This window comes from Cibotium barometz, chromosome 20, assembly GCF_041138505.1.
Source record: "Cibotium barometz isolate CiBa-2024 chromosome 20, ASM4113850v1, whole genome shotgun sequence".
Classification (NCBI taxonomy): Eukaryota; Viridiplantae; Streptophyta; class Polypodiopsida; order Cyatheales; family Cibotiaceae; genus Cibotium; species Cibotium barometz.
In genome coordinates this window covers 31061583-31077425 of record NC_141065.1, presented here as the reverse complement: position 1 = coordinate 31077425, position 15843 = coordinate 31061583, and the positions used below count along the sequence as shown (strand labels likewise).

Here is a 15843-nt window from a genome sequence, read left to right as displayed (position 1 = left end):
CCTTCCGGAGATCTACTGTGGCAACGTGCGCGGGCTTGGCTTTGCGCTCGAAATGATTTGGTGTGAACCTGCTCACTTGTTCCCACAACTTGCAAGGCTAAGGTTTGAAAAGTGCGTCCATTTTGGTACAGTTGAGCTCATGTGACAAATGCGTGCAATAAAAAGTCAAACAAGTATTAAACGTGACATTCAAAGTGTGATGAGAAATTGGAATGAAATGTTAGAATACCAGCAAAAGCGCACCTCTTTTGCACATCCCTCATGAGGAGGAGGAGGAGGAGGAGGAGGAGGGCTCCTTTTATGCTGAGCTGAAGAAGACCGGTGAAAGAGGATGTTGTCGCGGGCCTTGTGTGCGGGGGTGCCAGGCCACCCAGATGATGCGAAGAGTATCGATGCGCAGCTCCTCGTGAGAGCCGCGGAGCTCGCAGACAGCTCTGCAGGCCTCACCGCCCCTCATCCCAACTCCGCCTGCCTCATTGCAAGGGGTTCCACGATTGTTGGAGATGGCTTCCTCTACGGGCAGGGCACCCTGTGTGCAGAGGTCCAGGCCTGCCAAAAGGCCCGCGAGCTTGCCCGCGGCGCCACTGCCTACATCAACCTTGAGCCCGGTGACTGCCATGGAGATGAAACTGCGGTTTCTGCCCTCAAGCAGGTTGGTGATCTCCTCTCGTTTATTCTTCCTTTTATGCGTGTATATGTCTTGTGATGTGAATGAAGAGGACAAAAGGTGTGCTGTGTTGTGCTAAGCTGCAAGGATTTTATCAACATAGATACCTTCTTAACAGCCATTCCATCTGCCGTGATTCACATAATATGCGCTTTCCAAACTTGTTGGACCACAAGGATCTACGAAACCAAAGCGTACAATATCTATTAGATAACCACACGTCAAATGACATGTACCAAAAGAATAAAAGAAACAGAAAAAAGCACTAGAATTTCCTTGTACAATAGAATACTCTTACCAGTTTTCCCCGCAAAAAGATCAAGCCATGTAGAAACTTATCATGGCCTGTGAATGCTGAAAGGTGGAGGGGTTCTGGGTGCGCTTCATCCATAACCTTTTTACGAAGCTGCTTGACTACACAGATAGCTTGATGACGTGACAGTCAGGTACAGGTGGCCGACAACAATAATACTAGTTGACTAGGAGTATTGGTGCATATGTATACATGGGTAGCCAAATTGTCATATTCATCTGCTTTCCTCAGTGTTGGTCTTCTTAGAGCGTTTCTTTGTAGGCGAAGGGCTAGCTAGGAGTGTCCACTAAGTCACAGGGTTATGGTTGACGTCTTCATTCTCAGCCACATCTTGTACTTGAATTTCAATTGTATTACTTCTTTCTTTTACATAATACAAAGTAGTAGTTTAGGACTCTTGAGTGTGCCATATGTGTGATTTTGCCGCACTCTTCTTTCTATCTTTGGAAAACCCTAGCACATAGGCATAGGTGTCCTACAGAGACCCACTTGGAGTTTTGAGATTTTGTGCTGTGCATCCATGTCCACACTGTTCAACTAAATGAGGACAGTTACACTTAGTGGGAGAATGTGATGAACCCGTAGATCCAAAGTGCACAACAACAGAGGGCATCGATGTAGTTTGCCGGCTTGGATAGCAAAGCTGGACGGGTTTTGAACATGGCCCAAAGTTAGCTCTAGGTAGGTTGGGTAGGTCTGGTCTAGTAGCAACAAAGTCTTGTCGGGCTGTATAAAAAGGAAATTGTGGACCTGGATGACCAGCATAAGGGACTATAAATGGCCCTATAAATAGGCGTGGTCCCTTCTCACTTATTCATCATCAAGCATATAGCCTTATTGAGTGGTTTAGCAGCCCATACCAAGGCCAAGCGTGCATTTGAGGGCAAAACTTGTAGGATATTGCCAAAGATTGAAGGACATTATCATTCACCCTCGACTTGGGTGAATCTCTTTGTAGGTAGATCAGTTTATTTCGTAAACAACATTGTACATATTATCTTGTATAATTAAGCTTGGGTCCTTGGGATTACACCATCATAAATGGCCCTATAAATAGGCATGGCCCCTCTCCACTCATTCATCATCAACCATTTGGTCTTACACAACAGTCAAGTAGCCAAGGGCAAGGCCATGCATGCATATGAAGAAAGAATGTCTAGGAGATTGCGAGTGATTGAAGGACATCAGCATTCCAATCAAACTTGGGCAATCTTTTGGTTGGTTCATCACTTTGTATTTCTTAGACAACATTGTACACGTTATTTTGTATAATTAAGCTTATATACATCAGATTGGAGTAGATACTAGTGTGTGTGTGCTTGTGTCGCATAAGGCTTCTGTTGAGATTCTCTTCTAACACTCTCCACTGCATTAGTAGCATAGTTGGTTTGGTGAAATGTATGGTACGATCTATATTGTTTCTAATGTATGGCACCTCAAAAACCTTACATTTCTTTTACTTACACATACACTTATACATACATACATATTACATACATACATACTATAAGTACATACTGTACATATTGTATGTATGTATGTATGTGTGTGTGCGTATGTTTATATGGATGTATGCACTACGTATATATTGTATGCATGTATATATGTGTATGTGTGTCCGCGCGCGCAAGCATATACATGTGCGTGCACGCGCACACACATTTGTACAAGGGTACAGTACCTCCCCTTGGGGAATCAAAACTTTTGAAACTTTGTCTGCACGTATTTGAAGGTTCTGACAACCGTGATTACCAGGTCCATAGTGAAAGGGCTGGCTGGTGTTTGTGATAGCTGTCCTCTTCTGTGCCCGCGTTTACCCGGCTGCGTGCTTGCTTTTGTTCCCTAGTGTTAACAACTATCAAGATTTGAATTTTGGGGCCCTATTTGACAACCAACTCATGAGGGCTTTATCTTGACCAGCTGCTTGTGATGGTGCTGTGAGTCGTGACATAGCGGAAGCCTTCATGCCTTAAATCATGTGAAAGTATGCATAGGCAGAAGCGATCATCACATAGACAAAGGTAGAGAGAGTCAAAGAGGAGGAGAGAGTAGGCAATGATCAAGTTCTATTATCATAGCATGAGATTACAAGGTAGCAGCCAACATATGGGCTTCAGACGATATGTGCTGGGATTGATTGCTTGCAACAAGTGGGAGAGAGGCCCTTTATATAGGGAGGTCATGTAGCTTGCTGAGAGCAGCCCACGACCTACATAATCCCCCCCTCCCCCCCCTTCCCCCGCGACTAGAAAAAATATGTGTGCCAGTATAAGGTCCAAATCCCACACTTCGAGATGCACATAAAATTCTAACACCCGCCTTGCAGCTCATAGTGTGGAAAAGAAAACTAATGAAGAAGATACGGCCATGGACACCCCAATACTGGCCGGATACTGAATACACCGTAGAAGATTTACCTACCAACCTGTCTCTTCAAAAACACAATGCCACCCTGAATAGCTTGGCTCTGAATTCCCACACCAGTGTGCAATGAACTCCATTCACCCCAACAGTGGATTGTGAACACATCACGTCCCAAAACCTCGAACAATGAACTTGAAACGCATCCAGTTCATAGCTTCTGCCACACCAAGCAATGAATCTGGAACACAACCGATCCATAGTTATCAAAATTGACTTTTACCTGCCAGATTTTCCATGGACTCACGGTCCCCATGCACCGGAAATGAGGAGCTGCTAACAGCCCCCTTTGCTGCCCACAAGCCTCCTCTAGCTAGAAGCACACGGGGGTAAACTATCTGCATAACTAGAGAACCACACCATCCCGGTCCTCCCGAGCCGGAAGCGCCTTGGGAGCCCTAGATGAGTCACTAGAAACATTTGAATCACTGTCCTATGTCCTGTCTTTGCCCTTGCTATGGGATGAAGACTTGCCCTTGCCCTTGTCCTTCTTGGACAAGTAGTCCTTAGACAAATGTCCTTTCTTCCCACACAAGTAGCAATGACTCCGAATCTTCTTTTGCACTAATGCTAAGGCATGATCTGGATCATGAGACAAAACCTTTAACTTACCCTGTGTCATGAGGATTGATTCCTCTTCCAATAGGTGGGAGCTTAGGTCATCAAAATCTAAAAGATTGGAAGTGACTTGGCATTGCAAAGCTCTGGCGACCATGTGTCCCATCAAGCTTGTCCTCTTGTGTCCAGCCCTTAGATCACCAACGCAGCCCCCCCCTAGATTGCACCTAGAATCCGCAAGGAAAACGCAGGGCAGGAGCACTAGAAGAGAAAAAAACGCTTGATGAAGAAGGGGCTATACAGCAGAAAACACAGCCTCCAGAAGAGAAAAAACGCAGCCACTTGTAGCTTGCCCCTTGACGTCTAGCTGGAAGCTTTGGAGTAGGGACAGTCCGCAGAAGAAGCAATGATGTGGAAGACACTTCGGAGAAGAAAAACGCAGCCACCTGTTGAAAAACGCAGCAGCACTTCTTGCTACAAAAACGCAGGTGAGGGAGGGAAAGGGTTGCCAAGAGGTGGGGAGCTAGGACCTAGATGTCTGACACCATGTGAAAGTATGCACAGGCAGAAGCGATCATCATATAGACAAAGGTAGAGAGAGTCGGAGAGAGGGAGAGAGTAGGCAATGATCAAGTTCTATTGTCATAGCATGAGATTACAAGGGGTAGTACAACAGCCAGCAGATGGGCTTGAGATGATATGCGTTGGGATTGATTGCTTGCAACGAGTGGGAGAGAAGCCCTTTATATAGGGAGGTCATGTAGCTGGCTGACAGCAGCCCACGACCTACATAAATCCCCACGACTAGAGAAAATGTGTGTGCCAATATAAGGTCCAGATCCCACACTCAGAGATGCACATAAAATTCTGTGCAAACTGGCCTTTTATTGGCACTTATATGTTTTTCCCAACTCATTTATAGTCATGGGCTGATTTATGGGTCGTGGGTATTTTGTCATGTGAGTAGGCAATCCTGCCCATTGCCTATATAAAGCACCCTTTCCCTCGCTTGTAATTATCCATTCTCAAGCGCATTGTTGACTCCCATCTGCTGGCATGGTATTGCCTTTGTAAGGCCTCTTGCTACATAATCTAATGTTCATTGTGTGATCTCTCTCTTTCTTTGCCTCTCCCCCTCTCTCCTATGTGTTGCTTCCGCTAGTTCTATTCTATCATTAAGCACCCTATAGGAACATTAACGCAGAATGCATGAGAGAGAGAGAGAGAGAGAGAGAGAGAGAGAGAGAGAGAGAGAGAGAGGTTTTTGAGTATAATGTATTATGTGGACCCAAAAGGGCTACTAACTACTTCTACTGATGCTAACTATGACCAAATCCAAAGGGAGTGAGATGAAATGATGCAAAAGATGCTACTTCTATTTATATGATGTTTGGATGCTGGTTGGTCAGCTTCAACTGCTGTTGGCCAGCTGATTTGTTCTCTAACATGATATGTGTGACATAAAATGCCAAACTCTTCACCATAATTACCGATAAATGCTACCGACTCTCACACAATGCTGCCGACTGATATTTTACTGCTGTCGACCTGATGCATGTTGATGAAGATGCCCTAAATGCATCTAATATTGCTCCCTAATGAGGGATGTGGTCAAGGATTAGACATGGCACTGTCTTGTGCACGTGACATCCCCTCGTGTTGAGCTTGATGATGGGAATCCAGCTTTTTCTGTCTTTGAATTTGGATGATTGCATCCCTTGACTGTTGTGGGATTCCAACTTTGTCATACTTTTTTCCTAGCAATTTAACTGAATCTCTTGTTCTGTTGCATGTGCGGGAGCCTTGCAGTAGTACTGATCCATAGCCCTAAGCGTGATTAAGAACAAGATGCTGATTTAAACATGATTAAGACAGAGGAGAGAGAAGAAGAGAGAGATTGGTGTCAGGGTTTTCTGTATTTCATATGGTCCAAAAAGGTGACATGATTGTCTATGCATGGTTGGGCCCTTGGTCAGCCCCAAAGGGGTTGACCTTTGGCCCCTTGCATAACTTCTATTGATGACTATGATGATGAATGAGTGTTGACCGCTGATTGTGGTCTGAATGCTTATATATATGTGTTGAGGTGCTGGTTGGCCAGCTATAGGGGCAGTCGGTCAGCTCTTGGACAAAGATTCATGAACAAACACTTGTAAATGCTGTGCTTTATCATCAATGCTGCCCCTCCTGTTGGCATTATCATCTCCAGATTGGGTATATATGTGCATATTTCATGCTGTATCTGGCCAGATTTATGAGGCCATGCATTCATCTTATTTTAGATATTTTTTTACTATTTTTTCTAATTTTTAGACATTATTCTAGTATTTTTTGCATAGTCGGCCAGCCCACGGTTTTTATGCTGTCACATGCACTCTGCACTCAGTGCATGGTGACAAACTGGCTCATCATCAGCAGTGCAACAGTTGTACAGTATTAGAACCCAGTAGGATGATATTTGTCGTACGCCGTGACCCCATTGTACATCCTTATCAGTCCAGGATAAGTCAGGCACGAGCTACGTAGGTCATTCCTCAGCCTTAGCAGGTTAGTCAGTCAGTCAAGTCCCTTAACCCACTTGGAGAGAATCATTCATGCATGTAGAGTCAGTAGAAGCCTTAGGGTTTGCATCAGAAAGCACTCTGCATAATATGCATTCATATGCCTGTGCATCATTTAGAACATCCCAGAAGCCTTAGGGAATTTACTAGGATTTATTTGGTATTTTTTCCATATTTTATAGTATTTATTTAGCATTTATTGTCATTTATAAATAGAAACTTTATTAAATGACCAGCCAACTTGACCAACCTCTAGTTAGTATAAATAGGCTTGCATAGGGCTTAGTTTCTCATTCAGTCTTTAGTGTGCTAAGAGCTTTCCTCCTCAGCCCTAGGAGTTCCCTTGCCTTTAGCACTAGACTAGTCTCATCTAGCCCTTGGAGAGCTTGAGTTTGCTTCAGCCAATCTTGGTTCTCCAACGCATGCATCTTCAGCAGTCCCTCCAACCATAAGTGCATCAGATCAGCCCCAAGTCAGCATAAACACCTGCGTTTTCTGCATGTGAATCAGCCGCCTACAGTCAGCCTGCGTTTACAGATCTGCAGCACCTCCAGTTCTGCGTTTTCTGTCCAGCATCAGAATTCCGCAAGTGTTTCAGTCCACCCTCAGTTTCACGCCAGAAAATAGCTATTCAGTCTTGCGTTTGCAGATTTCCAGCAGCCCCTTTCATGCGTTTTCAGTCCCACAGCAGTTTACATCAGTATTCAGCATCATCCAGTCATACACCAGCCCTCTAGTGAAGGTAATACAGCATTCATAAGCATTTACAGCATTCTAACATAGCTTAGAACAGTCCACTATCTTCTTTTCTCAGCCTCAGGTGTGCAGTCCTTCCTCATGCCCTTGGGAAGAGTACATAGGCTCGAGATCAGTTCATCGAGGTGTTTCTACAGCCGTGTACAGTTCAGCCAATCTCCGATCCTCCGAGATTTTGCGTTTGGCTTATCTACAGTCCACAGTCATTCTCTCTAAAGAAATAAAGCAAATACTATCTCGTTATCGGGATGGGGGGCCATGACCGGTCTGAAAGATGAGTTCTATGGACTTAGACAGAACGGATCCCCAGTGCTTCAGTTTTCCGGTAAGGTTATTACTTTAGCACATCAGTTAGGGTTATCTGAGCAGGCTAAGATGGAGCAATTCATTCGTGGATTGGACTACATTCGGTTCACAGTTCGTAACTTTGAACCAAGTACATATGACCGGGCTCTGACTCTTACTCAGAATGAAGAAATGAAGATGAACGGAGGCAAGCCCAAGCAGTCATCTCAGTCGAGTACCAAAACCCAACAGGGGAAGGGTAATTCGTCTTCTAAAGACACTAAGACAGACAACAGTCCTAGCTCTAGTTCAGGGGGTAAGGAATCCAAGCCTAAGAAGACCCCTGAGGAAAAGGCTCAAGCAGGCATCACTGGAGGCTATCTTCCTCCAAAGGAGCAAAGATAGTATCAGTTAGAAAACAGATGTTTTTTCTGTCATACCATTGGGCATGGTAAGAAGGATTGTCCAAAAAGACAAGCGGAGCAATTCTCCAAAGAGCCTTCTGCCACAGTTGTCGCAGTATCCCCCGCTCCTTCTCCAAACCTGCCTGCTACCACCAATGCGGTTCAGATCTTCCCTTCTATGCATTCCATGCCATCCGTAGTACTTGATGCTAAGCATGAGGGTGAGGCAACAACCACACAGAAAAGCCTGATCCGAGCTTATGGCTCTGCCAAGGGCCGATAGTTCATAATCCTTTTTGACATGGGCAGTTCTGAGGATGCCATCTCTCCCCAGTTGGCTACCAACATGAGCTGTACCTTAGTGCCCTATCGTTTGGAGGTAGATGGGTTTACACCTGGTCTCCGCACCCGCATCTCTCAGAAGGCACAGCATTTTTCTTTTCAAGTTCAAAAGGCCTCCTTCCAGCGAGAATTCATTGTCTCTCCTCTTTTGGGATGTGACATGATCTTAGGAATCCAGTGGTTTCGTCAGCATGAACCTATTCCCAATTGGGGGCAGGACACCTTTATTATCTCTATGGACGCATTTTCACAGTCATCACAGACCACCAAGCACTGAAGTGGCTCGCGACGATGCCAAGTGCCTAGTGGAGTACTCAGCACACTAGACAGGGTCAGCTCTTCCACCAGTTTGGAGGAATGATCAAGTACATCCTTGGTCAGCATAACCTAGTAGCAGATGTTCTTCGTAGAAAGACCAGTATCCAGACCAGTCAGGAGTCTACCATTCTCAACATCTCTGGAAAAGACTTAGCAAGCATAGAAGATCAGTCTGTCAATTCCGCAGAGTTTGGTACTCAACCCAGTTTGGTGCTCAATTTTTAGCCTGGCCTTTATTCAGTTTACAGACAGGTAAATAAGTTTAGACGAGATATCCACTTCAAGAAAGGGGATTGGGTCTATTTGCGTACATTCCGTAGTTTTGGCCCTTTTCCAATAGTCAAAAAGTTAAGTGATGTCTCCATGAAGTTAAAGTTGCCTACCAGTTGGACAATGCATGATGTTTTCCATGTTTCTTGGCTAAAACCATATGTTGGTCCAGAAGTGTTTGATGTTTCAGATGAACAGCAGCCTCTCTTGAGCATAAGTTGAAGAAGAACCTCTTCATCGCGTTGCCATCTTTGTTGAAGCGTGGGATCATCTTCTCCATCATCTACTTGATCATGAACCAAATCATGGAATTTTTCATCATTGGCCGCTGATTCAAAGTGCCTCCGTCAACTGTTGCGCCATGTCATCACCTGCCCGTACGACTGTACGGATCCATACAGCCGTATGGAACTGTACGGACTGAATTTCAAAAACCCTAAAATTGCTCCAAAAATCCTAAAAACTGTTTTTGGATGTTTTTATTGCCCGAAAACCATTAAAACAGGTTTTATATTAGTTTTCTTGCCCAGAAAGAGCTTTTCCATGGTTTCCTACATCAACAAGGTTGTAGGAGTTGTGGAGATTATTCACGGGATGAGCGAGTGATACCTGGACTTGGATTTGGAACTTGGAACTTCGACTTGGACTTGGATTTGGATTTGGATTTGGATTTGGATTTGGATTCTGGACTTGGACTAGAACTTGGATTGGAACTTGGACTTGGATATGGACTTGGACTTGGATCTGGAACTTGGAACTTGGACTTGGACTTGGACTTGGAACTTGGACTTGGATTCATTGGATGTGAATTTGGATATTAGATCTGGTGAGAGTTTCTTGTGGGTCATCCCAGTGGTGTGCTCAGCATCAGAGATCTTGTGCCTCGACATCGACTTGGATTCTACTTCAACATTTTTGTTTGTTTTGTATTCATTGAATGTATTGATCCTGGCCAGTGTGCCCGTGGATTGTTCTTGAATAAATTCCTGAAAGGGGGCGGGGCCTGTTCCCCGCTCAGTGTGGTGTATTGTGCAAGATCCCTACTCCCTTCTTTCTCCCTTCTCTCTCTATCTTTACCTCTTGGACGCGTGGTTGAGTTTGTCACTGCACGCCACGTTGGGCTTACAACAACAATGCCAGTATGATGCCCTTGGGGTGGAGGTTGGTGCTCACGTGATGAAGGTAGGGTGGGTGTGGGAACTAGTCAAGGAAGAATGACCACTAGTCTGGGTATTGGAACTTTGTATATTCTGATGTGAAACTGTGGGACTTGCAGTGCTTGGTGATGTTGTTGCACTTAATGCTCTGATACCAGTGTGACATAGCGGAAGCCTTCATGCCTTAATCGCAGCTTTTAAGCACCTTGTAGGAACATTAACGTAGAACGCTTGAGAGAGAGAGAGAGAGAGAGAGAGAGAGAGAGAGAGAGAGAGAGAGAAAGGTTTTCCAATATAATATATTGTATTATGTACATAGAAAAAGGTTACATGTATACTGACCCAAAAGGGCTACTGACTACTTCTACTGATGCTAACATGATATGTGTGACATAAAATGCCAAACTCTTTACCATAATGATAAATGCTGCTGACTCTCACACAATGTTGTTGTCACCAGCCTGGACATTTTCCAGTATGAAAGAGGTATGGTGGACTCCAGGATGTCTAAATATTTGGAAAGTACAAGCTTTGGGAATGGGGGATTATCCTAGAATACAAAGGACCACACTCCTAAAATTTAGGAGAGTTGCTATTTTTGGCCCGGCTCCGATGGAAATTCTGTTCGCGTCATTACATTTGGAATTGAGCAGATACCAAGAGTTGGCAAAGTGCCTATGACAGAATGTCTACCAGTTGGGATATTTTTAGAGATAAAGTTTAGGGAAGGACCCATCTCTTAGATTGGGACATGTGGCAAGAAAGTGGACCAAAGCGAGACAAGTGGCCTGACACTTGTTAGAAAGTGGATCAAAGTGAGACAAGTGGCTCACACTTGTCACTTCAGCTATTGTGTGGCTCTCCTCTTGTCATTGTAGCCTTCTCTTGCCATTTTAGCTCATGGAAGGCCCAAATCTATAAATTGGAGTCCTCTCTCTTCATTAATAGAGGCTCTCTTGCTGCACACTAGCCTCTACCACCGTTACAGGTTGCCCTAATGATGGCTACTCTCTTTCTCTCTCTCTTGAAGGCTGCCCATGAAGAATATCGGCTGTTGGGGACTGTTTTGGAGGCTTTCATCGCGAAGAAATACTAAAGGCAAGGGTATTTAATCATTTATTATGATTTCTAGCCATTGTACTTGTTGTACCAGTCCTTGTACCTATTGTACGAGCCATTATACTGGCTGTACCAGTCTTTGTACTTATTGTACCTGTTGTATCACCCATTGTACCAGCTGTACCAACCATTGTATTGGTTGTACCAGCCATTGTACCTGTTGTACCAACCACTATACATGTTGTACCAGCATTTGTACTTGCTATACTTGTTGTACCAGCCACCGTACCTACTGTACCAGCCATTGTACTTATTGTACCGACTGAATGGAGCGTTGTACTTGCTGTACCAGCTCTATTGCATGAAGACCCATGGTTTTTGGGGAAGAATCAGTACCCACACGGAGGTATATGGATTATATTGTTGGTTCGCCATTTCTACAGCCTGTGTTCCGGCTTGGTAGCCTCGTGTTGGGCTGTGTTATGGCATTTGTATATGGACAATCCGGCATCTCCCGTGGGGAGAGTAAGGCCCTCAAAGTTTGTACATGATATTATTCTCCTTGGGTAATAAAATACTCCAAGGGGGGGGATCGGCCCATTCCGGCCTCTATGCGGTGTCACACGTTCAAGCTCCATTTTCAGCATTTGTGGATATTTTGTCCAGCTTTTATGTTTTATGTAAAGTGATGATGGATATGTGTTAAGGTTGTGGCCATGTTTAAATGCTTTAATATGCATTGATGGTATCAACAAGTGTGTCAAAGGCCCTAGCTCCCCGGGCGCCGCGAGTTACATTGGTATCAGAGCGTAGGCTTCCTTTTATCAATAAGGAAGAGAAAAGATCTCAAGTGGGGACCACACTTACCATCATTGCTGTTAAGCATGGCCAACCACTTCATAGCTTATGAAGCAAGAGCATGAGCAGTAGCCAACTTGTTGATCTAAGGATTTATGAATTCACAAAATTTATCTTGTAAGTATGGGGTTGGCTTTATGTGCATACATTTAGCACTCAATCCATATGGATATTGTGGATTATATTATCAAGCTTACAGGCAAGCTATATGGAGGTATATCTTAGGATATCTTAAGGATATGGTGACGAGATATTTCTTTTGGCTTCATGACCAACTTGGCAAACAAAAGCTCTTAGCACTTGGTTGGTGATTTTCATTGGCATATGGTTATCTCATTGATATTGGTGATTGAGACACAATTGGCTCTTGTGCCTTGTGCTTGTGTCTAGCATATCTTCCACGGAATTCTCGCCCATTTATTTTGGGACATGATTTTAATATTTGCTATTATAGAGACTTATTTAGTCTCACCCATTTCTTTGGGACATGGATTCTTCAGTTATATTGGATTTTTGAGACTGTCTCGTCTCGCCCACTCGATGGGACATGATTATATCTTGAATATATGGCTTGAAAATTAAAGTTGCGGATAACTTTTAAGAAGCTGGGAAGGATGTCACCAGCCTGGACATTTTCCAGTATGAAAGAGGTATGGTGGACTCCAGGATGTCTAAATATTTGGAAAGTACAAGCTTTGGGAATGGGGGATTATCCTAGAATACAAAGGACCACACTCCTAAAATTTAGGAGAGTTGCTATTTTTGGCCCGGCTCCGATGGAAATTCTGTTCGCGTCATTACATTTGGAATTGAGCAGATACCAAGAGTTGGCAAAGTGTCTATGGCAGAATGTGTACGAGTTCGGATATTTTTAGAGATAAAGTTTAGGGAAGGACCCATCTCTTAGATTGGGACATGTGGTAAGAAAGTGGACCAAAGCGAGACAAGTGGCCTGACACTTGTTAGACAGTGGATCAAAGTGAGACAAGTGGCTCACACTTGTCACTTCAGCTATTGTGTGGCTCACCACTTGTCATTGTAGCCTTCTCTTGCCATTTTAGCTCGTGGAAGGCCCAAATCTATAAATTGGAGTCCTCTCTCTTCATTAATAGAGGCTGTCTTGCTGCACACTAGCCTCTACCACCGTTACAGGGTGCCCTAATGATGGCTACTCTCTTTCTCTCTCTCTTGAAGGCTGCCCATGAAGAATACCGGCTGTTGGGGACTGTTTTGGAGGCTTCCATCGCGAAGAAATACTGAAGGCAAGGGTATTTAATCATTTATTATGATTTCTAGCCATTGTACTTGTTGTACCAGTCCTTGTACCTGTACCAGCCATTATATTGGCTGTACTAGCCCTTGTACTTGTTGCACCTGTTGTACCACCCATTGTACCAGCCATTGTATCGGCTGTACCAGCCACTGTACCTGTTGTACCAGCCACTATACATGCTGTACCAGCATTTGTACTTGCTATACCTCTTGTACTAGCCACCATACCTACTGTACCAACCATTGTACCTGCTGTACCGGTTGAATGGAGCGTTGTACTTGCTGTACCAGCTCTATTGCATGAAGACCCGTGGTTTTTGGGGAAGAATCAGTACCCACACGGAGGTATATGGATTATATTGTTGGTTCGCCATTTCTACAGCCTGTATTCCGGCTTGGTAGCCTCGTGTTGGGCTGTGTTATGGCATTTGTATATGGACAATCCGGCATCTCCCGTGGGGAGAGTAAGGCCCTCAAAGTTTGTACATGATATTATTCTCCTTGGGTAATAAAATACTCCAAGGGGGGGGTTCCAGCATTTGTGGATGTTTTGTCCAGCTTTTATGTTTTATGCAAAGTGATGATGGATATGTGTTAAGGTTGTGGCCATGTTTAAATGTTTTAATATGCATTGATGCTATCAACAAGTGTGTCAAAGGCCCGAGTCCCCCGGGCGCTGCGAGTTACAGCTGTTGACTAATATTCTATATTCTATTGCTGCCGAGTCCGGACCTGATATATGTGTGCTGAACTGCTGCTGACCTAATGCATGCTGACGAAGATGCCCTAAATGCATCTAATATTGGTGCCTAATGAGGTATATGATCAGGGATTAGACATGGCACTGCCTTGTGCACGTGACAAGTGCTACACACATGCCTGAAATAAACTCGATCTACACCATCAAGTATGGTACACAGGGTGTCATACACGAGGTGGCTAAATATAGCAAGAACAACTAAGAATCAAGCAAGATTACATAGATCACAAATTTGATTACTATGAGAAAAGGAACATTAAGTGCATTTGCGGTTATTGGAGCTTTTGACTTATTAAAAGAATGCTTGTGTTCGTGATGGTTTGATCATGTTGTGTGATATTTTTAACCTAGTACAATACTCAATGCATTTTATGGTGTTAAAGCAAATCTCATATTTTTTGTGTGCTTGTGGTTTCTTACATGAGGGTTCTAAACATGAACAATGACTGGTAGGCTGGGGTTTCACGGGTGGTGGTGGGCCTACGTCATCCACTCCAGCATTTCCGAAGCAAAGCAATAAAGGAACTAAGAAATGCTAATACAAAGGTGGATATTCTTGGAGAGGATTTGAGAAATGGTGCAGGTTTAGAGGTAAAGATTGAACTTGTGCTCAGTTTCAGAGTTTTCTCGCTTGTTTATGTCTAGAGGGGAAAATTGCCTTGTTCAGTTATCTTCTTGATTCCTATTTAAGGAATAGAGAAGACAATAGATATATTTCCTGCATTGTCATGTGGTGATGTGTTAAAACTGTGGGTATGTGTTAGAACTGCAGATATTTGAGGCCTGTGGTGGGAAGCACATACCTCATGGTACATAATTGTGATACACACTCACATAAACTGAGCATACTTTTCGTTTTGGACTGCTAAGAGTGATGACTGTGTGTGAAGAGCATAGCATAGCCTCCCCATGCAGCTTTTGTCATCATTCCTGAATGTAGATTCTCAGATCTTCCTAGTATGGTGCATGTGTACACGAGTGTGTATGTCTTCTATGACCTCAGGCTCACTTTGGGCCTTTGCTGCTGGTTTGCAAATGTTTTTTTCTATCCAAAGCGCTGCAATTCGCCCAGCTAGCTATTGTGCACACGCGCACGTGTGTGTTCTCTTTAGTGCTAGCCTCCATAGTTTTTGAGTCTGCCCTTTGACTCCCGAGAAGTGACAGAAATTCAGTTTGATTGCATGAAAATTTGTTTGACATATCCTTATACATGAACCTGCACCTACTCTTGGGTGCTAATGGTGTGAGTGAGGATGTCATAGCAAGCAATCTTTGCTATGCATGATACAGTCCATGGTTTGAAGCATTGTGAGTAGGTTCTCATGGAGTCAAGATCACACCTTGGTTTTTGTTAAGTTTTGGAAATAGCTTGAACTTTTCACATTGATATATCGCTTTGGGCGATAACAGCTCTAAACAGCCATACACAGCTTTACTTTGCCTCATGGGCTGTGGCACAAAAACTTTACTAGATATGTACAGGGCATATTTTCCTGCTAGCTGTTGTCACTGTTTTCGTCTTTTCCTCCTTGTTTCACCTCCTTATTGTTCATGACTAATTAAGCTTGTGTGCCCCAAGCTGAAGCATATTACAGAAAGTCTTACATTTTGCCAATGTTGCTTATCATAGCTTTTGATGAGAGGTCCCGATTTATGAGATAGCTGATTTTTTAATCCAGGAAGCTTTGAAGGCTTGTGAGGAAGTCAATGCACCTCTTTTTTACAGGGCTGCATTTAGAGTCCCATTTTCCACTTTGAAGTATGCAATGACACTTGATGGTACGCTTCAATCTAGCAAACAGGTTTTCAGAAGGAACTGTAATATTAAGCCTGGCAACTTTT

General features: G+C 43.8%; 1 protein-coding gene across 1 annotated transcript in view; it reads left to right on the top strand.

The window, feature by feature from the left end:
* The first annotated feature begins 235 nt into the window (after positions 1–235).
* Positions 236–15843, top strand: part of LOC147627786 (riboflavin biosynthesis protein PYRR, chloroplastic-like) — a 34615-nt gene continuing 19007 nt past the window's right edge. The window contains exons 1-3 of the mRNA XM_086814751.1: positions 236–652; positions 14455–14592; positions 15681–15780. Coding sequence (XP_086670877.1) covers positions 332–652; positions 14455–14592; positions 15681–15780 — 559 coding nt within the window. The 5' untranslated portion in view covers positions 236–331. The remainder of the gene's footprint in view (positions 653–14454; positions 14593–15680; positions 15781–15843) is intronic.